At 35.9% G+C, this 27110-nt stretch overlaps 1 protein-coding gene across 1 annotated transcript in view; it reads right to left on the reverse strand.

The window, feature by feature from the left end:
• CSMD1 (CUB and Sushi multiple domains 1) overlaps positions 1-27110 on the reverse strand; it is a 2470978-nt gene that overhangs the window by 588591 nt on the left and 1855277 nt on the right. The window contains 8 exon segments of the mRNA XM_063916678.1: positions 358-573; positions 5232-5348; positions 7508-7696; positions 13321-13508; positions 15148-15286; positions 17204-17398; positions 18888-19214; positions 22275-22457. Of these exon segments, the coding sequence (XP_063772748.1) occupies positions 358-573; positions 5232-5348; positions 7508-7696; positions 13321-13508; positions 15148-15286; positions 17204-17398; positions 18888-19214; positions 22275-22457 (1554 nt within the window).

The following is a 27110-nucleotide window of genomic DNA, read 5'->3' on the forward strand; positions in this document are numbered from 1 at the left end:
CAACAATGACAGTGGCGTTAGGCAAGTTTAATACAAAACAAAAATGAAAGACTTTCAAACTATTCTGCAGGATTTCTTCACTCTTCAACATTGGCAAATGTAATATCTCACATTTCAGTTTACTGAAACATCATGTCATGAGCTGAAAAACTGTGAATATCTCAGAATTTACTATTGGCAAGGGTTGAAAAAAATGTACCTATGTAAATAGACATTACCAAGTTCTATTGAAATAGAAAACAAAGATTTTAAAGACAGTTATTACTGTTTAATAATTCACTGTTTATTTGACATACTGTATCCAAAACATCGATTCTCCCATTAAACATGGGTCTTTTGTGTAGATATATTCCTTACCTGAAAATGTAATGTTAAATCCTTCATAAGAAATAGAAAAATCGGATATAAAACGGAGATGAGCTGTAAAATTCCCAAAAAGTCCAGCTTTTATAGTAGGTGGTAGAACTGAACCTGTCAGTCTGGCTACAGGGTGAATAAAACTGCCATCCTCTGTTATTAACAGATAGTCATGGGAGCTTTCAAGGTGAAAGGTGTGAAATACCAGCTGTACACCTGCAAAAATAAGTCAAATAATAAAAGATAAATATATAACACAGGCATCAGACAGAGTAAAACATTACCCTCCTGATTACTAGAGATGAGCGGGTTCGGTTTCTCTGAATCCGAACCCGCCCGAACTTCATGGTTTTTTTCACGGGTCCGAGCAGACTCGGATCCTCCCGCCTTGCTCGGTTAACCCGAGCGCGCCCGAACGTCATCATGACGCTGTCGGATTCTCGCGAGACTCGGATTCTATATAAGGAGCCGCGCGTCGCCGCCATTTTCACACGTGCATTGAGATTGATAGGGAGAGGACGTGGCTGGCGTCCTCTCCATTTAGATTATAAGAGAGAGAGATTTACTGGAGCTTAGGACTAGGAGGAGTACTGTAGAAGTGTAGAGAGTGCAGAGAGTTTACTAGTGAGTGACCACCAGACAGTGCAGTTTATTTAATATATCCGTTCTCTGCCTGAAAAAAGCGATACACACAGTGACTCAGTCACATACCATATCTGTGTGCACTGCTCAGGCTCAGCCCAGTGTGCTGCATCATCTATATATATTATATATCTGTCTGACTGCTCAGCTCACACAGCTTATAATTGTGGGGGAGACTGGGGAGCACTGCAGTGCCAGTTATAGGCTATAGCAGGAGCCAGGAGTACATAATATTATATAGTGAGTGACCACCAGACAGTGCAGTTTATTTAATATATCCGTTCTCTGCCTGAAAAAAGCGATACACACAGTGACTCAGTCACATACCATATCTGTGTGCACTGCTCAGGCTCAGCCCAGTGTGCTGCATCATCTATATATATTATATATCTGTCTGACTGCTCAGCTCACACAGCTTATAATTGTGGGGGAGACTGGGGAGCACTGCAGTGCCAGTTATAGGTTATAGCAGGAGCCAGGAGTACATAATATTATATTAAAATTAAACAGTGCACACTTTTGCTGCAGGAGTGCCACTGCCAGTGTGACTGACCAGTGACCTGACCACACTGACCACCAGTATAGTTAGTAGTATACTTATATTGTGATTGCCTGAAAAAGTTAAACACTCGTCGTGTGACTTCACTTGTGTGTTTTTTTTTTTATTCTATAAAAATAAAACTCATTCTGCTGACAGACAGTGTCCAGCAGGTCCGTCATTATATAATATATAATATATACCTGTCCGGCTGCAGTAGTGATATATATATATTTTTTATATCATTTATCATCCAGTCGCAGCAGACACAGTACGGTAGTTCACGGCTGTGGCTACCTCTGTGTCTGCACTCGGCAGGCAGTCCGTCCATAATTGTATACCACCTAACCGTGGTTTTTTTTTCTTCTTTATACATACATACTACTCTGTAGAGCCAGTTTGTGCAAGGAGAGATTAATTGCTTCTTTTTTGGGGGGGGTCCAAACCAACCCGTCATATCAGTCACAGTCGTGTGGCAGACCCTGTCACTGAAATGATGGGTTGGTTAAAGTGTGCATGTCCTGTTTTGTTTATACAACATAAGGGTGGGTGGGAGGGCCCAAGGACAATTCCATCTTGCACCTCTTTTTTCTTTTCTTTTTCTTTGCATCATGTGCTGATTGGGGAGGGTTTTTTGGAAGGGACATCCTGCGTGACACTGCAGTGCCACTCCTAAATGGGCCCGGTGTTTGTGTCGGCCACTAGGGTCGCTAATCTTACTCACACAGTCAGCTACCTCATTGCGCCTCTTTTTTTCTTTGCGTCATGTGCTGTTTGGGGAGGGTTTTTTGGAAGGGACATCCTGCGTGACACTGCAGTGCCACTCCTAGATGGGCCCGGTGTTTGTGTCGGCCACTAGGGTCGCTAATCTTACTCACACAGCTACCTCATTGCGCCTCTTTTTTTCTTTGCGTCATGTGCTGTTTGGGGAGGGTTTTTTGGAAGGGACATCCTGCGTGACACTGCAGTGCCACTCCTAGATGGGCCCGGTGTTTGTGTCGGCCACTAGGGTCGCTAATCTTACTCACACAGCTACCTCATTGCGCCTCTTTTTTTCTTTGCGTCATGTGCTGTTTGGGGAGGGTTTTTTGGAAGGGCCATCCTGCGTGACACTGCAGTGCCACTCCTAGATGGGCCCGGTGTTTGTGTCGGCCACTAGGGTCGCTAATCTTACTCACACAGCTACCTCATTGCGCCTCTTTTTTTCTTTGCGTCATGTGCTGTTTGGGGAGGGTTTTTTGGAAGGGACATCCTGCGTGACACTGCAGTGCCACTCCTAGATGGGCCCGGTGTTTGTGTCGGCCACTAGGGTCGCTTATCTTACTCACACAGCGACCTCGGTGCAAATTTTAGGACTAAAAATAATATTGTGAGGTGTGAGGTATTCAGAATAGACTGAAAATGAGTGTAAATTATGGTTTTTGAGGTTAATAATACTTTGGGATCAAAATGACCCCCAAATTCTATGATTTAAGCTGTTTTTTAGTGTTTTTTGAAAAAAACACCCGAATCCAAAACACACCCGAATCCGACAAAAAAAATTCGGTGAGGTTTTGCCAAAACGCGTTCGAACCCAAAACACGGCCGCGGAACCGAACCCAAAACCAAAACACAAAATCCGAAAAATTTCAGGCGCTCATCTCTACTGATTACTTTTACCAGTGAACTACAGTATGTTATTGCCTATTTGTGTAGCAGGGAAACATATAGTAACAATGTAATAAAAGCACAAAGAAACACACTTGCATATACAAAATGTAGGTTAAAAAAATGTAAATTATTGTTAGAGATGTTAGTAAAAGTGTTTTTTGAGTAGTAATATCCTTGCTGTTTTGTATTTCAACTTTGCATCTCTCTATAACCAGGAGGAGACTCGTGTACAGTTGTGAATTTAATTTTTTTGGGTGACCAGGCATTATACTATAGTCAGAGCTTTACAAAAATGTAACATTAAAACAGTAATCAATATGCAGTGCTGTTCTGGTGTACAATGGAAAGTAATGTAGTACAGTTCACCTATTTCTACTGTAAATTATTTAAATATTGAATTTTGCATTAGAAACACCTTATAACATGTATCTTTCCTTCCACCAATTTGTGCCAAAGTCTGACAAACAGTAAAATGCTACACTTGATTTCAAGAACATTCATTTTGTAATACAAGAACTTTTATATCTGATTAAGATATATTAGTCAAAGAAAGGTGTGCTGACATTTTATCTATATAATAATAGAAATAAAAAGAACAGTATAATCCATGATGTTTTACTTCATTTATTTCAACCCTTTCAAACAGTCAAATAAGTGGCATGAGCTATCTCAACTGTTTCCACAATTAATTTTATATTTAATAATAATTAGTGGAGGCTTGCCATGCAGTTTGTTAAAAACCACATAACTCTGTCACTAATGATGCATTTCTCACTCCTGTGCTCAGTTAATCTTGATACCTCTTGGACTGGTCACATTCCAGTATCAACCTCAGTATCTAGATTATGCAATACCCATACAAATTAAACCTTTAACTTTCAGGAAAAAAAACATTAATTTGCTTAAATCACCTTCAAAATCAAAAACAACCTGCCTAAAATGGCCAAAAAAGCCTTTTGTTATTGATTGAAATTGCAAGACAGTAAATACCTAACCAACACCAAGAAAGGCTTCAGAGATAATCCACCTTTCTAAAACAGCAAAACATGGTATTCAAGACATAGGTTTTCATAATAAAACCTTCAGTTGAAAATGAAAATACATTTTCATTTTTATTGGTAATTTGAGTAAAATGTGTAATAATAATAATTTGGTAGCTCATAGTGACTACCAATGGGGAAGGGCAGGTGAGGTAGTGCATTTCCTGTTAAACTAATGTACAGTATAAGCCAGAGTTTTGACTACATAAAGCATATGAAAAATGCAAAGAATATATTATAAATATCTTGCCTGCCTACCCTTTTCACACATTTCAGATCAAAACTCACCACATTTCCAACAATATATACTGCTGCACTTCTGTGTAATGCAAACAGGAACCCTTTGGCTCATATATTGTGTGTAAATCTGGCTCTGGTACTAGCCAGTGTCTCCTGAGCCACTTTCCTCACCACACATCCCTGGTAGCCCAGTAGTAAGAGCTTAGATAGTTGAATTTTGTTAAAAATGGCATGTATTTCACCTTTTCTAGAACTAATGCAGTATGTGATGTATGGTCACATCCCCTCTGGTGGATGACCACACTCCTGAATTTCCTTGATGGGTACATTATGCATTGGCTTAACTGCAGGTCTAAAACTACAGTATCCAATAGCAGTGGATGGAGGCAACACTATATCAACCCCTGATGTATTTCAAATAACAGTGCACCTGAGTTTCGTGGACCAGAAACTAGCTATGGAGGGATTGTGGGCAAGTTTTCTTCCCTTCTTATCCTTAGCAGTAGAAGAGATTTATACATGGAACAGTGTGTATTCCTTTTATGTGTTAAAATTGGGTTTTCAGTGTTAAACACTGCTATTCCAAATAACTTTTCCAAATGATATTTGTAATTCACATGGTTTCAAAACTGCAAATCAAAAAGTTTGTAAGTCTGAAGTTTAAACCATAGGTTAGTAAATACCACTTTATCTTGAGTTAAGAAACTGTATAACCACCAAGTTTGCAATAAAAAGCCACAAATATAATGTAACATATCACATACCTTTTCCATGGGATACTTCAACTGTCCAGGTACAATTTAGAGAGTTTGGATAAAAATCAGGAAAACCTGGGGAAAGAATTTTCCCAGATCTTCCATGAATGTATCCCCCACATAAAGCTGAAATAGAAAATATGGATAGAAAATAGATTTATTATTGTTACAAAATGCAATGTAGATAAAAAAAAGTTGACACATCCACTTATGACTGTCGTGTATTGTATTAATTTTTTTTAAAACTCTTAAATATGCTTTTGTAAATGATATCACAAGTTTGAGTTGTCAAAGGTCATTTTTCTGATACAAATAAAATATTTTTGCTTACGCACTAGCTAATTATAATGGAATGGTTGATCATCACACAAAACAGCAAGGATATCCCAATTAGCACATTTCTAATATTATATTTAACTATAGTTAATTTAGATTGTTCAAATTTGATAAACAGTTCAGTGTTTAATCGTAATTATACACAATACAAATGTATATTTGAAACTGACACCTGTGTGATTTAATATGCTAAAATTATCCAATTTTCCCAGTAGAGGTGCACAGTTGATACAAAGGCTAAACTACCTTGCTGAATTATTCATTTAGAATAGTTATTTTTTATTTATAAAGGATGCTCATAAACATTCACGGCATTAGAGAAATCGCCAAGTGGTCCCTTGGACAAACAGATTTTCATTCATATAGAGATGTTTCCAATTCCTAACTAATATATTCAGTAAGTGATTCCATTGCACACAACAGGGAGTTATTTCTTTTCTATTTTATAGATAAAAAGGGAATGTAGACAGAAAATACTTTGATATGAAATTCAAAATATTATTTTAAGATGAACAAATCACCTGACAGTGATGATGTTGCAGAAAATATAATTGTCTATAGGCTAGCAATGCAGTACCAACATCTAGTCTTGTATATTTTGTAGAATAAAATAGAATATAATAGAATATTACATTTTAGAATAACATTTTTTCCCATTTTGCATTTTTTTTCTGTTATTTAAAGAATTTTATGGACATATAAGTATTACTGATGGTCTGCAATAGTCAGTATTGAAGGTGTGCATATGTCATTGGTAATAACCTGCAACTGCCAGCAAGGGTGTAGCTAATATACCATAGGTGCAGGGGGTGCAGCTGCTATGTTTATTGACCAACTGCAATATGCCTGACTAGACCAGTCTGCTCAATGTATTCCATCACCTGATCTATGCTGTATGTCTTTTGACCTGTTCCCAATGTCATCTGAGTCTTGTCTTCTGGTCTGGCGCTGTCATCTGCAGTCTCATTGGGTTTGCCAATTGGCTAATTCTGTGAGTGTCTTACAGTGAAGTAAGGATACATTCTAGACCCCATGCTGGTGTCCCTGGTGAACACATGATACTTTGTAGACTCCAGGTTAGATATTGTCTGCTACTACTCTCAAATATGTTCTAATAATTAGCAAAAGACTTTCTAGTTTGTATACATATATGACATAAATATTGCCATGCAGCTGATACCATGTAAGATAAGTGTACAACTGAACTTGGGCATATTTCTTTTCAGTTTTGTTTAAAAAGAATTAGGCTATAAAAGGCCTAGTTGGGCTTGGCTCACAAGCAAACCCTGTATAGATGTACTGAATTTGGGAGGTGAGTACATTTAACTGCAAAGCAATGGTATGCTGAGCATATACAGTATGCAGGGTAAGGGCTTGCAGAAAATTTGGGTACCTTGATGTGGGCTGCAAGAGTAAATTTTTAGATCAAAACATGATAAGACCCTCTTTATTTTATTTTATTTTTTTTGCTACATACTGTACACACAGATTTGCAGAATATTATTGTTAGTGATGATAGTAAATGTGTTTCTGTTTTGTATACATATATGACATTAATATTGCAACACAGTTGTTTCCATGTATAACTTGGGTAAAACTGAGACTGGGCATGTTTCTTTTCATGCATGTTAACACTGTCATCATTTACTTTAGAAAGTAGTAGACTCAAATTTCAAAAATGTCACATTTACCCCACAAGCTTCTTGTGTGTTAGAATGAATACTTTTACTGAATACAAACCAAAATTAGCACTATATATTTAAACTCTATATTGAAGATTAAATGCTTGCTATAGAAAATGTTGATAGCTGAACTATTATATGTATGTGAATAATTTATATTTATGTTATAAAATATGATAATGAAATATTTGTGATTTTAATGTACTGTAGAAAACTACATTTTTAAATAATCTGATTGATCATTCAATACTACATCAGACTACTTACCATCACAACTGGGCAATGCATGGTTCCACTGATGGTTCCTTTCACAAATTAATGGTTCATCATCACTTAAAATATAACCAGAATCACAGGTAAAAGTCACAGAGGAACCAATACCAAAGTATTTTCCATGCCGATGACCATTTATTGGAATGCCTGGGTCAAGGCAAGAATCAGACTCCAGAGTAACACCTGAAGTACACAACTTACAAAGATTAATTTTACATACAGTAGTTTGGTGGAGAAATTTTAAATCATTTTGTCAGAAAACAGGATAAGATTTATAAATTTTTGCAAGTTTCATCAATTTATAATGAGCCTATGTGTCTAGAACAAGATACATTGCTAAAAGGAGGTCCTATCCAATTATAGCTCTCAATGGATGCCTAATGCCTGAGTGCATCTTTATTTCCCCAGTGAACTTGGCCACCCCCTCCAGCCAATGATGGTACAGAAGTTCCCCCACCACCACCACCACCACCAAATTATGTCCTAAAAGAGATAATACAAAAAAAAGCCCTGCAACAACACCCACAATAGTTAGAGACCCAGAGAATAAGGAGAACAAAATACTAGTTTTCAATAATTATTTTTCAATGTCTGAGCTGAGATCCTTACTCGGGAGTCTACACCAATTTGCAGTATTTAGCATTGGATTCACAATGAATAACTACTTTTGTCTTCTCTTGGGTGACTTTTATATTATTTTTTCGAGGACAGGTAAACCTTTCTTTTGTTATTAGTAAGCATAGTTGTAATTTATAGGCATTATATAGGGGAAAAACAGGAATTTTAAATATGCTGTATGCTTATCTAAGATTATTTCCATAACAACATTTACACACATTTTATTCTGCGACTTGGGGGATGGATCTACATGTGTGTGGATCATAAGTGTATACACTTATTTGTTTGTTTATTTATTTGTTGTTATACTTTTTTCTTATTATTTTTAAGGTATCTTTTTGTAGTACCATGCTTTCATATGCTATAAAATAGCTTTGCATGTCAGGAAAACAACAGTGATGGCATACTGGGAGTTCCTCCTATGTCACTGGCCAGAGCAATCCTATAGAGATTTATGGTCTAGGACACTCGAAGCTTCTGTGTAAGTTGGGTTTGTTCCAGTTCACTGATGCTGTTTTAACAGTTACAGACTGTAATTATTATTATTGATTATTTATATGTCGCCACAAAGGGTTCTGCAGTGCCTAAGAAAGTACATAAACAAAAGGATGTGATTACATTGTCAGGATACCAACACCATAATCCCAGCCACTAACAATGCTGACATCCGGAATCCCAGCTAACAGGGGCTTTTCTCACTTGTGGGTGTCCATGACACACATAGAGTGGGAATAGAATCTTTGGCGAGTGCAGCTAGCCACCGAGCCCGCAGGCCTTCTGGCGGCTGGGATCATGGTGTCGGTATGATGACTGCCAGGATCCCATACCCTAAACAAATGAGCAAAACAAGAAAACAATGACTTACTGTACAAGACAATGTAGGACAAATACATGGGGGTAAATTTACTAAGATGGGAGAGTTCTAGAACTGGTGATGGTGCTCATAGCAACCAATCAGATTCTACTTAACATTTATCTAGCTGCTTCTAGAAGATAATAGATAGAATCTGATTCTAAAAAACTCCCACCTTGGTAAATTTACACCATAGTATATTAACATTGCTGCACCATGGGACAGGACACTTTAATAATCATCAGGGTGGCAGACATTGAGGGTTCGGTAAAATTGGAGTAGAAGATAGTATAATAGAGGGAAAAGCACATGAGGGGATAGGGACCTGCTTGTGAGAGCTTACATTCTTACATTCTGTAATTATCAACATGATCTGTGAGCACTGTAGTGATGTAAAATATATAGTTGCAGATACCTGCAGTGTGAAGTGATGCAGACATACATTTTAATTCAATGGCAGTGAGAGCATTAAATGTAATAACTTGCAGAAAATCCTCTGGCGTGTTCAGTGGGATTCAAAGTTAAGCCTTTCAATCGTACTATAGTGCTGCACAGAAAGCAGTTAGTACAATTGTGGAACACATTGGTGCATCCAGTGATTAAACTGATTGCAGTGGATGAATGAAATCTTAATTGTTTTATTAAGAGACCAATTTGAAATTACAACACAGTTTATACTGTGATGAATTTTAATAGCATCCATATGCTCTTTCTTTTCCACAAAAGAAAACAAAACAGAAAGAGAACAGGAACACAAGTTATGACTAAAATATTGCATTGTATTTAATATGACTTATTATCTGAACAAGAGTCCAGCAAGTAAGTCTGTAGAAACCAAATACTTTCATACCCATTTCACATCACAAACATAACCTGGGTTATTGCCGGGTTGTTGAGCAACCCGGCATTTCAACCCAGTTTAAGAGAAGGGTTAAACACGGGTCAGACCAGGGTTGCTATGCAGTGTGAAAGCTTCTGAGATATTCAGCCCAGGTCTCAGACAAAGGCGCTGATTGGCTGTTTATGTGTCTGCTCAGAGCAGACCCCAAGACCTCCTTTTATTTCCTTTGAAACCTCATCAGTGTGAGCCAGAAAAGTCCATTTTAAATCACATCACAGTGTTTAACATGGGTGGCCCGGGTTCAGTGTAAAAGGCACCAACATGAGAATAACCTGGGTATAATCCAGGCTGAAACTGCAATGTGAAAGGGTCTGAGCCTGCTCGGATCCAGGTTGGACCTGGGTTCAAAAGCTGGGTCCGACCTGGGTTTGTGATCTGAAAGCAGTATCAGAAGTGGTCATTTTCATGTGTTGAATTATTTATCAGATGTTCTTAACTATTGCAACCTTCAAAAATGTGGAAAAAAAGTAGATAGGTCCTATAGTGCACTATGCTGTGAGAATGTATATTTGCATTGCAAACATTTATTTTTGTAAGTAAACGACAAAATTTGAAATCACACAAATACAATGTAGTAGCCAGATAACCAGGGTCTGCACAATTGAATTATAAATGTGTACCTGCAGGGTTATTTTGGAATAATAAGATCTGTCAGGCAGATCCTATTAAATATTGTTTGACAGTCTATGAGTTGTAGAAAGATAATGTGTATTGAAATCAAACATATATATTTACTGGGTTGATGAGACCTTGACTCCTCATTCATATAAACACTGTGCTGTCATAGTATTATATATGCTCTAATAAAAGTATGTGATGTATGAAGGATGCACTTGAATCTTGTTCGACATGTTTTTACTGGAAGGCCTGCAATCTAGGCAACATATATTCTAGCCAGGCAAAATCAATAATTATAATAATCTACTACAATTATTCCTAATAGCTCTTGTAGGACTCATACCATGCATGTTTATGTAACTAGAATTTTCCCATACATGTACTGTAAGATTTTTACATGACACTGGAAATTTACTGTGGAAATGTACAGTAATTAATTTCCATTAAGACACAAAGATTATAATAATGCAATTAGACATATCTAATCCTTAAAGGGCACAGGTATAGCATTATTTATTGTTTATTTTTTAATTATTGTTTATTTTATACCAGCACAATGCTTATTTAAAACAGAAAGCTTAATTTGATTCAGGCCTATTTTGATTATATATTTAGAAACTGACTAATGTTACATTTGAGACTTGTTACTGTATATTAATGTGCAGTATTTTCAAACTATTTTCACAAATTATATTTATCAATCTATTGAATATTCACAGTTAGGTACACACAATGCAATAATAATATAGGCATGCTGCATAACATTTTAATCAGCAGATGCTGCTTGTGTGTCCTAATACATTACTTTGCATCTAAGATGCATTTTCATGGAAAAAAGATGCTTGGCGCTACCAAGTTACATGGCACTCATGCGTTATGTGTAAAGCAACTTGCAGCACACAGAGCAAAGATGTGGAGAACACATACAGTCAGGTCCATAAATATTGGGACATCGACACAATTCTCATATTTTGGGCTCTATACACCACCACAATGGATTTGAAATGAAACAAACAAGATGTGCTTTAATTGCAGACTTTTCGCTATAATTTGAGGGTATTTACATCCAAATCAGGTGAACTGTGTAGTAATTACAATGGTTTCTATACGTGCCACCCACTTTTTAAGGGACCAAAAGTAATGGGACAATCGACTCAAAAGCTATTTCATGGACAGGAGTGGGCTATTCCCTTGTTATTTCGTCAATTAAGAAGGTAAAAGGTCTGGAGTAGATTCCAGATGTGACATTTGAATTTGGAATCTGTTACTGTCGACTCTCAATATGAGATCGAAAGAGCTGCCACTATCAGTGAAGCAAGCCATCGTTAGGCTGAAAAATCAACACAAACCCATCAGAGAGATAGCAAAGACATTAGGTGTGGAAATCAAGTGTTTGGAACATTCTTAAAAAGAAAGAACACATCTGAGAGCTTAGCAACACCAAAAGACCCAGAAGACCACGGAATACAACTGTGGTGGATGACAGAAGAATTATTTCCCTGGTGAAGAAAAACCCCTTCACAACAGTTGCTCAGATCAAGAACACTCTCCAGGAGGTAGGTGTATATGTGTCAAAGTCAACAATCCAGAGAAGACTTCACAAGAGTGAATATAGAGGGTTCACCACAAGATGTAAACCATTGGTGAGCCACAAAAACAGGAAGTCCAGATTAGAGCTTGCCAAACAACATCTAAAAAAGCCTTTACAGTTCTGGAACAACATCCTACTGTAATGACAGATGAGACAAAGATCAACTTGTACCAGAGTGATGGGAAGAGAAGAGTATGGAGAAGGAAAGGAACTGCTCATGATCCAAAACATACCACCTCATCAGTGAAGCATGGTGGTGGTAGTGTCATGGCATGGGCATGTATGGCTGCCAATGGAACTGGTTCCCTTGTAGTTATTGATAATGTGACTGCTGACAAAAGCAGCAGAATGAATTCTGAAGTGTTTCGGGCAATATTATCTGCTCATATTCAGTAAAATGCTTCAGAACTCATTGGACGGCGCTTCACAGTGCAGATGGATAATGTCCCGAAGCATACTGCAAAAACAACCAAAGAGGTTTTTTAAAGGCAAATAAGTGGAATGTTATGCAATGGCCAAGTCAATCACCTGACCTGAATTCGATTGAGCATGCATTTCACTTGATGAAGACAAAACTGAAAGGAAAATGCCCCAAGAACAAGCAGGAACTGAAGACGTTTGCAGTAGAGGCCTGGCAGAGCATCACCAGGGATAAAAACCCAGTACCTGGTGATGTCTATGCGTTCCAGACTTCAGGCTGTCATTGACTGCAAAGGATTTGCAACAAAGTATTAAAAAGTGAAAGTTTGATTTGTTTAGTTTGTCCCATTACCTTTGGCCCCTTACAACGGTTTCTGCATGTGCCTCCCACTTTTTAATTCCTACACTGTTCAACTGATTTGGATATAAATACCATCAAATTAAAGCAGAAAGTCTGCAGTTAAAGCACATCTTGTTTGTTTCATTTCAAATCCATTGTAGTGGTGTATAGAGCCCAAAATATGAGAATTGTGTCGATGTCCCAATATTTATGGACCTGACTGTATGTAGACTTCTTAGTCTAAGCTACATTCATGACATGTTTCAAAATGATGACTCGATTTCCTTAGCAGCAAATCAGGTTTTTACAATTGATGTATAATTTTTGTGTTTGTCTTAACAGTTGCTCCTGGCATAAGTTATCCCATGCCACAGCAAATTGCTAAAAAATAGTTATAGGCCATGTAATGCTTGGTAGTGTTTATTCAATAAATACAATTAACATCACAACAGATGCTATAACTTACTTTCATAGCGAATTAGAAAGCCAACATTGGAACGGCTGTTATCAGTTACAAATAGAAGATACATATAATTTCCTGTACTAATGAGAAATTGGGGTGCTTGGGTTCCATGATACTCTCCGATCAATGGCGAAGAGTTGGCTGGGCCATCCCGCACTTCAAGAATGTCATAGTTTACTTCAGTCTGAAATCTGGGATAAGAAAAAACATTAATAAAATTCACACAGTACATGCTTTATACAGAATGATTCAAAACACAAAGTAAATCTCATTGGATACAAATGATGGATGTGGTTCAAAGAATATGTGATGAGTTAGATAAAATTACATATTCACAAAATAACATCCACCATAATAATGTATAAAATAGTAATTCAGTATATCAATACAGTTAAAGTCCAACCTATCAATCTCTGTGTTAATAGTTGGTGCATTTAATCATAGCATAGTGACACATTTTAGCTATACATTATGGTAAAACAAACGCATAAACAAATATTGAATTAAAGAGATATCAGAGAAAAAAGTTGCAAATTAAAGAGCATTTACAATTATTGAATTAAATCTAACTAATCACAATTTGTCCAATCAGAAATGTATCAGCTTTTTAAACAAACCCCAAAACCCCTTATTATAATATGCAACAAATAGAACGTTGTGTGTCTGTACAGCATTGTAAAAAGTCGCATGAAGCTAAAATTTATATATACATGTTTTAAAGAAAGACACCCTGAATCATAATGGTATTACTATTAATCACTGAGTAAACAATAAATGTAATCATACCAATGTATATACCCTATGGTTTAAACTTCACTAGGTAACATAATTGAAAGGGAATAATTGATAAGTGCATTCCTGCTGCTTTTAATCCCACTGTGCACTTACACCTGGTAATTAAATGTTGATTACAGAAACTTGCTTAAAGATTCACTTTAATGTTTATAACTTGTAGACTGATCAATATGTACTATGGTTATAGAGTTAAACAGAAGAGCGCCCAGCATGTCTGTTTACATCTTTTTGTGGAACCTTGCGTTAACAATTTTCTGCTCCTTGAATTTCTAGGTCTTAGATTTATGACAGATGATGAAGCATGAAATCATTGTCTACTGGCTATCTTTTTTCTTAGCAGTGAATTGACACCCTCTCTTGATGCAATACAACACTGTTCAATGAATACTATTCAGATTTGTCTGTAGCGATGTTAACCTCTTGAACTATAAATTGAGAACCATGTACAATATTATACTTGTCAGCACAGATTAATGCAAAGAAGTGGATTTAAAAAAAGATAAAAGTCTTGTAATCATAATCTTGAATAATCTGTTCATAAATTGCATTTGTCATATAAACTAATTTGAAACCTTTAACAAAATTATTTGTTATACATTTAAATGACAAACTATTTCTGTATTACAGTTATTTAAGTTGACTAGGCATATTCTACAGGTATGTACTAGATACTGTATTTAAGTAAACATATCTTTAACATAACTTAATATTAAACCTCCTATAATAAATGTTTCAGACAACAGTAGCTTCTTAAATCAGAGGTTGTTTATTTTTTTTACATCACTGCTCTTTTTAAACTGTTCTTTAAACAATAACAGAATATGATTGGACATATAAAATAAATTCTGACATGTCACATACTAGTGTAACCAAATATGTACTACTGCACAATAAAAAAAACATGAGGGTCTGCACCAATACAATTTAGTGCATCATTTTACTAAAATATGTAAGGTTCTTGAAAACACAAAATTTATTTATTTTATTTATAAATGGTCTTTGCATATAATACACTGACTGCATACTTCTTCCTACCTTTCAAAACTAATTTTAACTGAATGTCCAGTTCTTGCTTCAATCACCCATTCACAGTTCAAGGAATCTTTGTAATAACCTGGCCAGCCAGGAGGAATGATAATTCCACTTGATGCTGTTAAGTGTCCTCCACATGGAGCTAAGGAACAAAATGTTAAAATGAGTTATTTTTAATACCAATTTCCTCACACTATTATAAAATTCTTTGGGTCAGTATTGTAAATATGCACTCTATGTAAAGCTTTGCTGTTCTGTGTTGTTTTGGGCACCCTAAGCTCTAATGTGTATCGTAAACTATACTGCTTTTCACAATAGTTACTGTGTTTTACCAAGTAACACTACAGGGGACTGATGCGGAGATGTAATATATTTGGAATATATTACTCAGAGAATAAACATGCATGGAAAATATGTGTATTTTCACTCATATACAGAGCTGTATGCATCACAAGAGGAGAACTCTTCTGGATGGGCAGCATATGCACCTTGTCTACTACTAGTCATCATCAGCGGGTACTTGCACCTACAGTATACTAAGTGTATACACCTCCTTATTTGGGGATCTGTATATTTCTGCAATTGTGTGCACACAACCTCTCTGAACTTTGTCTACTTGATAACACCTCTTCCTACATTGTAAGACTCTGACTGTAGTATATGTGTGTGTGCTTATTTTTATAGCATACTCAGTGTACATTCACAAAAGATGGCTAATGTCAGTGGTTCCCAAATTTTTTTGAATCACCACCCCTTCGTGTATAATAATTTTTTTCACGGTACCCCTAGGCCAAAAGTTTCTTATTAAGAAGTTCAGAATAAAATATTAATGTAAGTAAATTGTGTTTATATGTCAACCTTAAGGTCTGTTATTTGGTGAAGGACAACATTTGATTCTGTATGTTAATATATTTTATGAGTGGAAGCCACAAGCACTAGTTTTTGCCTATTACATTTTCCATATATAATTTGACTTGTTCCTGGACCACCAACTCAGGGCACCCCTGCAAGTACCCTGAGGAACATCAGGGTGCCACGGCACCAAGTTTGGGAACCACCAGCCTATGTTCATCTTGGCAGCAGGCCCCAATCATTTACCTTTTGTATTTGCCAGGGGAAGCATAAAATATATTGTAATTGTTTATTGAGTAAGATAAAAGCAAGGGAAATAAGAAATGATTAATTTTATTGAAAATAAAAATAAAACATTTCAGATAAGCAGGAGTGATTTACCTTGAAACACACAATACTTCATTGTATAAATGTATTTAAGAATACTTTCGCCACTCTTTGGTAATTGAAAAGAATGATAACAGAGAACAATCCAACAGCATAAATAAATTTACTTCAGTCAATGCTGGGGTTCTACTTCTTACACCTATATTTGTTAATGTGTCAATCTGTCTTTTTCTTATTGAATGAACTTGCATTCTAGGTTTAGTGGCTCTTTACAGTGGAATTTCTGTGTACACCTACACTGTACAATGTCTTAGAATCTATTTTAAATATTTAAAATTATTCTAGTAGTACTTCCATCAACCAAACATGACATATGTATTTACTGTGGGCTTGATTCAGAGTTGTACTCAAATACATTCACAATTTTGCTCACTGTGTAATTGCAAAAAAATGCAATTAACTCAGATGATGTCCTTTGATTAGAGAAATCCATTGCTGTCATCTCACATCCACTGCTTATGTACAAATGCAAAAAAAATCAGATGGAGATTGTCGACCATCAAACTTCTGAGTAAGTCTATGTTGTCTCAGAAAAAGTGTCTCTCCTAAGATGCTGAGGACTTTCTGGCTGCAAGCTAATTCGCTGTGGCTGATTTTGCCAACATGCATGTATTTCTTTTGCCAACCCCATTTACCTTTCCCAAAGGATGACTACCTGATACTCACTTTGTAGTCACAAATAATCGCTCCATTGAGTGCAACATTGACATTGTGTACATCTCTGAGTCAGGCCCTATATGTGATTAAGTGTAATATTCTTAAACTTGTACAGTGCACCAAAAAGATACAGTATATGTCAGAACTCTTGGTAATATATCACCTTCACATCTTGGAACAGAAGCACTCCATACAACATTGCCCTCCTGTATAATACAAGTGATGGACTCAGACCCTTGTGTTTTAATGAAGCCTTCATCACAATGAAAAGATACTGAGCTTCCAAGAAGAAATCTATCTCCAAACCTTCTTCCATTTGTAGGGATTCCAGGATCATGACATTCATTTTGACCAAAAGCTAAAAAGATTTAAAAAAATAATTGTTGTGGGTGCATATGCACATATATATTTTTCTGAGAAATATTTTCATAAATGATTACATTATTTGAATACTTTTTTGGGGGAAAAATTAGATACACCTCTGATTGACTATACTGGAAATTATCTCACAAGGATATTCTCTTTTTTTTTAGTAGCAAGCGAGTTTGATGGAAATAGCATTGGACAAAATGCAATACCATCACATTATTACACAATGTAAAACACAAATAGACAATACAATTTCTTATGATCAGTAAAACTTGCTCTAGTAAATGAGTACTAGAAATTAATAATTCAACCTATCCTAACTGCTAAAGTAGTGATATTAAAGAAACTTTGAGGTAGTACATTAAGAAACCACCCCATTTTATGGAAGGTGAGGGCTACCTCTGTTATAAATAGCAGTAATATCTCTTAGGGAGTTAATAACAGTGATAACAAGAAGAAAAAACCCTATCACTGGTGGAAACATTTGATAAATATACCCCAAAGTAATAACATAACAAGGGAGTCATTGTGTTATGCATTGAGCTGAACATGCAACCAACAGAGCAGCAATTTACATATCATGAAGATCATTTGAACAAAACTGTACGTTTTTTTTGCAGTCTCTTTTGTATTGAGTATATGGGCAGTGAGCATAGTATAATATTGTGATTAATAGCTTTCAATGCTGGGCTATCTCCCCATATATTTTCCTGTTTTGCGGTCAATTGGATGACAGCTAAAGAAAATGCAAATTTTTTTTAGCCCTAGGTAGTTTGAAGCAATAGAATTGTTCTCTGGTTACATGGAAAAAAATATGAACGTTTACTCCTCTCCATACTTTTTATTTTTCATCTTACTCACTTTTGCAAAAAAAACATGCCTAGCAATCTGCACTGAGAGGGAGGGAACACAAGGCAAATAGCTGTGGCCTGAAAAAACTCTGATAGCATAGTGAGAAGAAATGGGTCTGATTCTGAGTTGGTAGTAAAAAAAAAAAAAAAGAACGTAACTTTGTATCTGGAACAAACCATGTTGCACTTCAAGGGGTGCAAAATAATTATTTTTCTTCTTGAATGCAGGGTACTGTAAATACTGGCTTCTTCTGCATGTAGCCCACAAATACTGCACAGCTTTATTATAACTTTGCAATTAAGATTTGAGTTTTGACATGCCCCTATCAAATTTAAATCTCTCTGCACATCTGCCCCACCTGCAATGCAACATGGTTTTTCCAAGGTGCACAGTTGCTTGCTTGTTTGTTTGTTTGTTTGTTTGTTTGTTTTTTGCTTTACTCCCAACTTATGAAATGCAAAATAAACTTAAAATGTGAAACATTCATCCCTAAAGGCTGTATAATATGCTCTTAACAATAAAATATGAAAACCAGTAATTGAATCTCATTGTTCAGGTCACGCATTTGCCAAGAATTCACGCTATTAAAAATGCTATTAATACACTTTTTAAAAAGCCCTGCTTACTTGTATAGGTAATATTAAATCCTCTTCCAGTAGTTGAGTGATCTGATTGAAATTCTAAACGAACAACATGGCTATTGCTTGCAATCTGAGAGGGTACTTCATTTCCTGAAAATGTACCAGGAGCAGGCAATTCAGTAATGCCCTCATCCTTTACAGCGACATAATCAAACTGTGGTTCCACATCAAAGTCATTGAAGATTAGATGAATCCTGCTTCCTGGCTCAGATATTATTAACCACACACAGTTCATGTTGTTTCCATATTCTTCAGGATAGTTTGGTGAAAGAATAATTCCAGAAGGTGTGGTAAAATTAAAGAAACATGAAACTGTAAATATAAAGAAATATGTAATTATAAAATCAATTATACAAATTTCTGAGAAAAAAAGTTCATTTTCTATACATTTAACTGTAACTGATTTCTAGGTTAAATACGTTTATTGCTATATGTGGGAAATCTGAAGATATCACAAGATCTGTCAAACTGAATGCCATGTTAATGTGAAATGGTTTTTATATACGGTGCCATATAAATAAAAGGTATTAATAATAAAAATAAGAAGAAGAAAAAGAAGAATGTAACAAAATATGAACCTGCTAATTAAATTTTTAATAATGAATCATACCACACATTAAACAATGTTTTCTTCATTACCAGTATATTTTTAAATTAACAATTTATCAAAATTCAAACAAAAAATGTTTAAAATAAAATACAAACAAGAAAATCTTAAACACTGCTGTAATAAAAGCAATCTTTAAGAACAAGTTTCTAGATGAGCAAAATCTTTTCTGATCTTATTCTTGTATATTCTCTGATATAGTAACATATTTAAAGGACTCTCTCCTTTGAGTCACTTATTACTCCACCGAGTCTTATTTAGTTTTGGTTTTGTGTATTTTATGCAGTGTATGTATTTTATAATTAACTGTGTGAGTTTGTTAGCAAAAATAGAGAAGAAGTTATTGTTTTCAGTTTAGAGCCTGGTTCTGATGGTTAAAAATTAAATACAATTTGATTTTATTTAGGTTATATTGTTACTCGTGATTTTTTGGGGGGGTAAAACAGAAATAAAATTAAATTAAGAGTTATTAATTTTAGCACCTTAAAATGAAAGAGCAGGTTGGTGCTTTGATTCAAGCAATGACTTCAAATTCAAAGTACTACTGAAAAAAACCTTACCACAGGTTTAACGTTTACCATAACCCATCAGAATATCATCTAAATTATGCAACTAAATTATGCTCTGGCAGTTTCTAACATTATCTTATCAACTCCACTGTGATTTGAGTTATGTTGTAAAAACTAAAAATAGTGCACATAGAAGTATGGCGCAACATTGATCTGCTATCAGGGCATCTCTTACCTCCTGAGAAATCAGACCAACCTGTTGCAGCTTATATTGGAATATGTGGAAACCAGATACCTACTCTCCATCAGAGGATTATCGATCACTTTTCTATCAAAGTGGACATACAGTAGATGTCTGGAACATATGGTATTTGATGTGAAGCTAAATAAATACAAGTGGTTTGAAGAACACATGATACCTGTGATTGGAATTTAAATTATCTAATGATCTATTGTATCTAACATTAATATATAAGGTTAAGGAGAGGAGTCCTTCCTTGATTCTATTTAAATATACTGTACATTTTTAGTATGAAGGTATAGTTCTGACTCTAATCCCGAATTTGTTATCCTAATATGCTGATATTTTGAGCTATTTCATTGAAAATGTATATGTCATTGTATGTGTGGTAGGCATAAATTTATATTAATGATAACTTAATTTTTTTATTAGCCTTTCCTACTATAGATTGCTCAACTGGAACCATTGACTTATATCATGATAAAGCAGGGACAAAACTAGTTGTTGTGCATCTGATACCATCCATGCTGCAAGTATGCTTGGACAGCACCACTGATGCTTTGGTGTCCCCTATTCAGCTTCTGGGGTGCCTGGATGGCCAACCTGCTGCCTGGAAAGGCTCTCGGGCTACTCCATGTAGACTTGCTGGCAATACAGTTATGGTGCAGGGCTATGATGGTCACAGTCAGGATCCACACTCCAAAGAGGAGAACTTTCCACTGTACCCTTACTCCATACAAGGTAAAAAGTGCTGCCAGGGCTAGGCAACACTCTCCTTCCCTGGTACATCACTCTCTCAGGTACCACAGTTATATTATTATAAAGTGGGTGGATTTTCAGACCCACTTCAATTGTCTCTTGAGGATTTAAATAGCTTCCTATATGTTACACCAGGCTTTTGTAATTTGTTTATTTGTTGTCACCTCAATTGAGCTTTGACTTAACATTAGTTAACTGCTTGTTACTGGATTCTCACTGCTTACCTTGACCTCAGCTTGATACAGGTTTCTGCATAGCCCTCTTTATCCCCATAACCCCAGAAAAGTTACTGACCTTACCTTATAAGCTACCTGCCCTTGACTTTAGATGGTTACCAGAACTATGTGATTAATACCCCTTTTGCGCTGAGCCTCTGACCTGGGTTATTGCTGGGGCAACCAAGATCCTGGCCTGGTGTGAATGGGTTAACCCAGGTTGTGTGTTCCAGGTCTTTGACCCTGGCCATGACCAGGGTCGTAATCTTGACTGATGCAATGCAGTCTGAAAGGTACGATCCAGGTTACCTTTCAAAGATGCTGATTGGCCATGTTCCTTGAGTCCTGCAGACATGGCAGACACAGGTGCAACACAGGTGCAGTATAAAGGCAATGACCCAGGAATAAACCAGGTTCAACATGCTGTAAGAAAGGTGTTTAGCAGATGTGACATGTTTTGAAACCATGTTCACTTTATCTGCATCGGATCAGGGTTTAGATGTGAAAGAGGTATTGTTATCTTAACACAGAGTTTGTAGGATGACAACTTATCCTGAGGTGAAGGTCTTACATCTCAGGTCAGCCAGTGGGTGACTCTTGATGATGTGGATTATCAAATAAGAATTATTTTCTTGTTTGTACATGTAAACTTTTCTGTTAAAAAAAGTCTGGTGTTTTGCATATACATACTGCACTATGATTCTAAATATCTTTCTAATATTCCACTTGGGATGAGAAAGTAACCTTATTCATATACAGTTGAAGGAGTAATCATATTTTAGTATACATAAGCCATTTTAAAAAATGTATATATATTACGAGGCAACACAGATTATATGTGAACACTACTGTATATCACATGGATGTTCACCTACATTAAGTAATTGCTCTAGAAGGTGGGAGGTTTTGGATGGATGGATGGATATATAGATAGATAGAGTAAAACACATCTAAATTATATAGTATATGTGTATTGTAATATTAAATATACTGTTACTACCATATTTTTCTTACTACTTAAAATACACCTTACAAACTTACAGACACAGCTTGGTTTATTTCCAGACCACTGGTTATTTTGTTGACATGTGATTGTTTTTTCACCGACAAGTTCAAAAGCTGACTGACATTCAAACGTTAGAATGTCTCCATGCAAGAAACTGCTGCCATTCCTTTTCCCATACACTGGAATTCCTGGGTCTCCACATCCACCTTTGTCAATTTCTAAACAAAAATAAAATAAAATTCAAGTGGTCAAAATTCATTAATCATACTATATGCATACATAATTTTATTCTTTTACTATTTAAGAGTAACAGTTATTAACCTTGAATATATGATTTTTTTTAAAGATATATGTAAAATGATTCTTGCATGTTTTCTATTTATTTCATGTAACATGCTAGAAAAGCTTATATAACCTTTACATTTCTAATTCCTAATGTTTTAGATTTCCTATTGTAAATCTTGTGTAACCAGTATTGTTAAGATTGCTGTTTCTCAAACACAAAATATTAAAGATTTATAATAGCTATACAATACTTGTTAATTATAGTACACTGACACCATTTATTTAAATACACAGATTTTAGCTTTAAACATCTGGTTTTCAGAACAATCTGAAACCTGAAAAAAATTCTGATGAAGATAGTGCATATATAACTGGACATCTCTGTTTGAGCATATCACAAGCCTATAAAACTGCACAGATTGTGAACCTCTGTTATTTAATATGTACTATTTAACTATGCAGATTTGAAGAAACAGTACAGTGTTAACAACTGCCTCTGAAATGTTTTTAATAAAAACTGAAATGTACTTATAAATTGGTACCACTAATCTATATAATAAAATTGACTGCTGATAGACATTATGTAATTAGGATGGAGTGTATGCATGCAAGTTGGTAGATATAAAGAAACATTTGTGATGATCCGCAACAAGATACCCCCTTGTTTGTGCCTGGATGACACAGTTACACACAAAATGAACACACGAGGGGGGTTAATTCTTTAAAGAAAACCAAATACCTATGATTACTCGGGTAGATTCACCATAATACAGGGTTGGTGTTGCTCCCCAGAGTCAGAAAACCAAATATTCTAGAAAGAGAAAAGAAGACTCTATCTTGGGGTCACTCTTTGAAATATAAATAGGGCCAGATATACCCTTAGGTATCATTAAAATATAACCTTTAATTGTATCTTTAAAATTAATAGGAATTTGAAAAGGAAAAATATATAAACACACACACACAGGTTTATTCATATACACCTTGGGATCACTTGTCTATCACAAGGAGTTCAAAGAACACTGATTGCTCACTATGGAGCTTATTGGCTCAGAGAACACTGATTGCTCACCGAGGAGCTTGTTTTAATTATTTTTATTCAGATTTTTTTATAACCAATTATGATCTCTCACTGTTTAAACAACCATATCATGAATAGGTATTGATTTACCGAACGTCAGCTCCTATATTCTCAAACACATGTATAATTATAAAAATTCAAAATTTGCCCAAATGGTATATACACAGTGTTGAGAGAAGCAGAATGCCCATCATATTTATATGGTATCTTATGCGCTCATTAGTAGCCCGACATTTATAGTTGGTATTTGATGCCAGATAGTGCAGTGAAGTGAGCAAGCCTACGGGTGAAAACGCGTTTTGGCACAGCTGGAATCAGCATGGCAATGTCGCCTTGTGAAAGTTAGAATCACTGGTCCTACAACCAACATACGCTGCTCCGTCCAGAAGTCCTGCTGCCTTTAGAACGGTAATCTTCCTATTTTCAGCTAGCTCTCATCCACGGATTGTGGTGCAGCGTCCTTGCTCTGTCCTATGATATCAAGGCGCTGCAACCGCTCTAACGTGGAAAGCAGCACAGCTACTAATCTTTTTTCCGGCCAGTAATACCCGAAGCGCTGCTGTTTTCATATGCTCCATAGTGAGCAATCAGTGTTCTTTGAACTCCTTGTGATAGACAAGTGATCCCAAGGTGTATATGAATAAACCTGTGTGTGTTTATATATTTTTCCTTTTCAAATTCCTATTAATTTTAAAGATACAATTAAAGGTTATATTTTAATGATACCTAAGGGTATATCTGGCCCTATTTATATTTCAAAGAGTGCCCCCAAGATAGAGTCTTCTTTTCTCTTTCTAGAAAAGTTGGTAGATATGAAAGTACAGTAAAAACTTCATGGAAGTCCAAGGCATCATGAAGATTGCAAACTGTTCAAACTCTCTGCCTTACCGCCTTCCCACCAGCCAACCTCACCCACACAGAAGAACACTTCAAATCCCACTCAATGTCAGGGAGACTCCCTGTCCTCCGCAATGCTCACACCTGTAAACCCCTGATACACCAATGCCTATGTTAGGATATACCTGCCCTCTTCATAGATACCATCAGCCACCCATTCCCTGCATTATATGCTGTATATGCTTCCATTGCAATGGTGTGCAGACAAAAGAAGCATGGAGACAAAGGGAGAACACTGGGGATTGGGTCAAGCCAAACATTGGGGTAACATGTATATTCACAATACAGCAAGTTCTATGATGGGAATGAGACACAATATCCTTTCTGTACCAAGTGTATAAGGCAGACACTGACCCGTACTCGGACATCATATTCCATTATAGCCACACCCACAAACCTATGGTGGTACTACATAGCCTAGCTGTCGCTGCCTTATGGTTTGATCCATATAGTTTCAGAGGCAAAATAAATATATATCATAGTTACCATCCGAACAACATAACTGTAATGTCATCACCAGCAGCTGCACACACAGAATATAGGCATGCTGCATATCATTTTAATTAACAGTAGCTGCTTGTGCGTCCTATTACATTACTGTGCCTCTAAGATGCATTTTTGCAGAAAAAATACACCAAAATACGTTCGGCACTACTGAGTCCCGCCACGGCATGCATGACTTCTAGGGCTCTTTAGCATGACTGCAGCAAGGATGTAAGAGGACACATCTGTATGAAATGAAAACAGTATTAAGTCAATTATACAACATTTAACTCAAAGAATGTTTATATACACTAATAACAGACTTACAGATTGCTGCTAAGAATCCAACATCATTAGATGTGTATGTTTTCTTCATTTTTTTATATCTCAATTTCACTGTACAAGTGTATACAAATACTACACCTATCTTTGCCATATATAAATCTGTGTGTGCACAGGGCCTGATTCAAATGCAGTCGCTATGTCAATTAGTATGCAGTGGAGCGTTTATCAGCAGACTGTACATGTATTGAGATCACACTGCACATGTACCAAGGTACTTTTACATTGCCACTCACAGTGAGCAATTAACCTCAAAGTGATTGACAGGAAGGGACCATTTGTAGGTGGTAATGGTGAATGGCAGCAAAAATGTAGACACTTGACAAAGCTGCTGAAGCAGTGAAACGTGTTGATGACAAGCCTGGGACAACCAAAACAACTGTGATTTGCCTGGAAGTCTGATTTTGGGAGCCACTACTACCATTGTAGGAGACATCTTGGAATTTATGCCACAGGACCTGCTATGGTCCATCTACAACAGGACAGCACAAACAGCCGAATCCAGCATTAAGAGGACCTCCATTGCTTTAACAGGAGTGCTAACCATTTGGAGGACTAACCCTTTGCAAGGAACTGGTAATATGTGCAACTAACTATCTCCCTAGGACTGAGGCATCTTCTATTAATTATTTCCCAGCATGATTCTATGCTATACATAGCAGTGCTGTGCTTTGCCCTGGTTTTTAAATTCTGTTGCAACAGTATATATATATATATATATATATATATATATATAAAAATTCATTTATAATTATATCTTTTATAAAATATAATATGTAATAAACATTGTGAAATTTATCTTACTCTGCTTATTAGCACTGATTTTTTTGTAAAATAATCAACACTATATTTGCATAGCTGTTGCGATGAAGTCATCAGTTGTGGCGATGGTGCTATGGTTCCAGTGGGCATATCTGTGGCTGCAACACTGGCATTGCCTCGCAGTTCCACAGCTTTATAGAGCGCCGCTGAAACGGCATTAGCAACTGCATCTGATTCAGGCCCACAGTTCATTGACATATGTGCATATTTACCCTCCAAGAGTTGATGCATAATTTATTCATTTTGTATTTTTGGTTTTACATTGTCATTATATGTATTGAATTATATGTATTATGTGATTTTATAATAAAGCAAATCTATGTGTATTTTCCACATAACAGTGCTGCTGTTCTTTTTCTTTAGTCTTTTATATTTTGGGGGTCAGCTTCCCAGATTTATGTGAACTACAATTATCAAACATTAGTATTGGATATCTCATAGTGACATTTTTTTTTTGTTCTGTTCACTTGGTTATCCTACTGAATAAAACTTTAAGGGCTTGGCTTCCTTTGCATATACTGTATATCTGTACATCAGCACTTTAACAAGGAACCATTTGTTTATATATACAGATTACCCTAAATACTATACAGGTATATGATTTTTTTTTAAATGTATTGTATATGTTTTTTATACAGTAGTTTTACCATTTTTTATAAAATGAGGCACTCTCTAACTACAGTATTAAGAACATTGAATCTACAGGTCATGCTTAAACACACAGAAAATCAATATGTCGAGACACAGTGTGGAAAGCATCAAATCCAATACAAGCAAACAGCAAAATAATTAGGCATTTAACAGTTCATTTTATAGATTTAAGAAGGCTAATAAAAGCATAATGGAGATAAATGATCTATAGAAAAAGCCAAGACACACTGTTCTCTATTCTAGAGATACTGCTGTAAAATGTTTTGTTAAATTGATCTATAGGCTACAGTTAAAATATGTAATATATATT

This window comes from Pseudophryne corroboree, chromosome 4, assembly GCF_028390025.1.
Source record: "Pseudophryne corroboree isolate aPseCor3 chromosome 4, aPseCor3.hap2, whole genome shotgun sequence".
Classification (NCBI taxonomy): Eukaryota; Metazoa; Chordata; class Amphibia; order Anura; family Myobatrachidae; genus Pseudophryne; species Pseudophryne corroboree.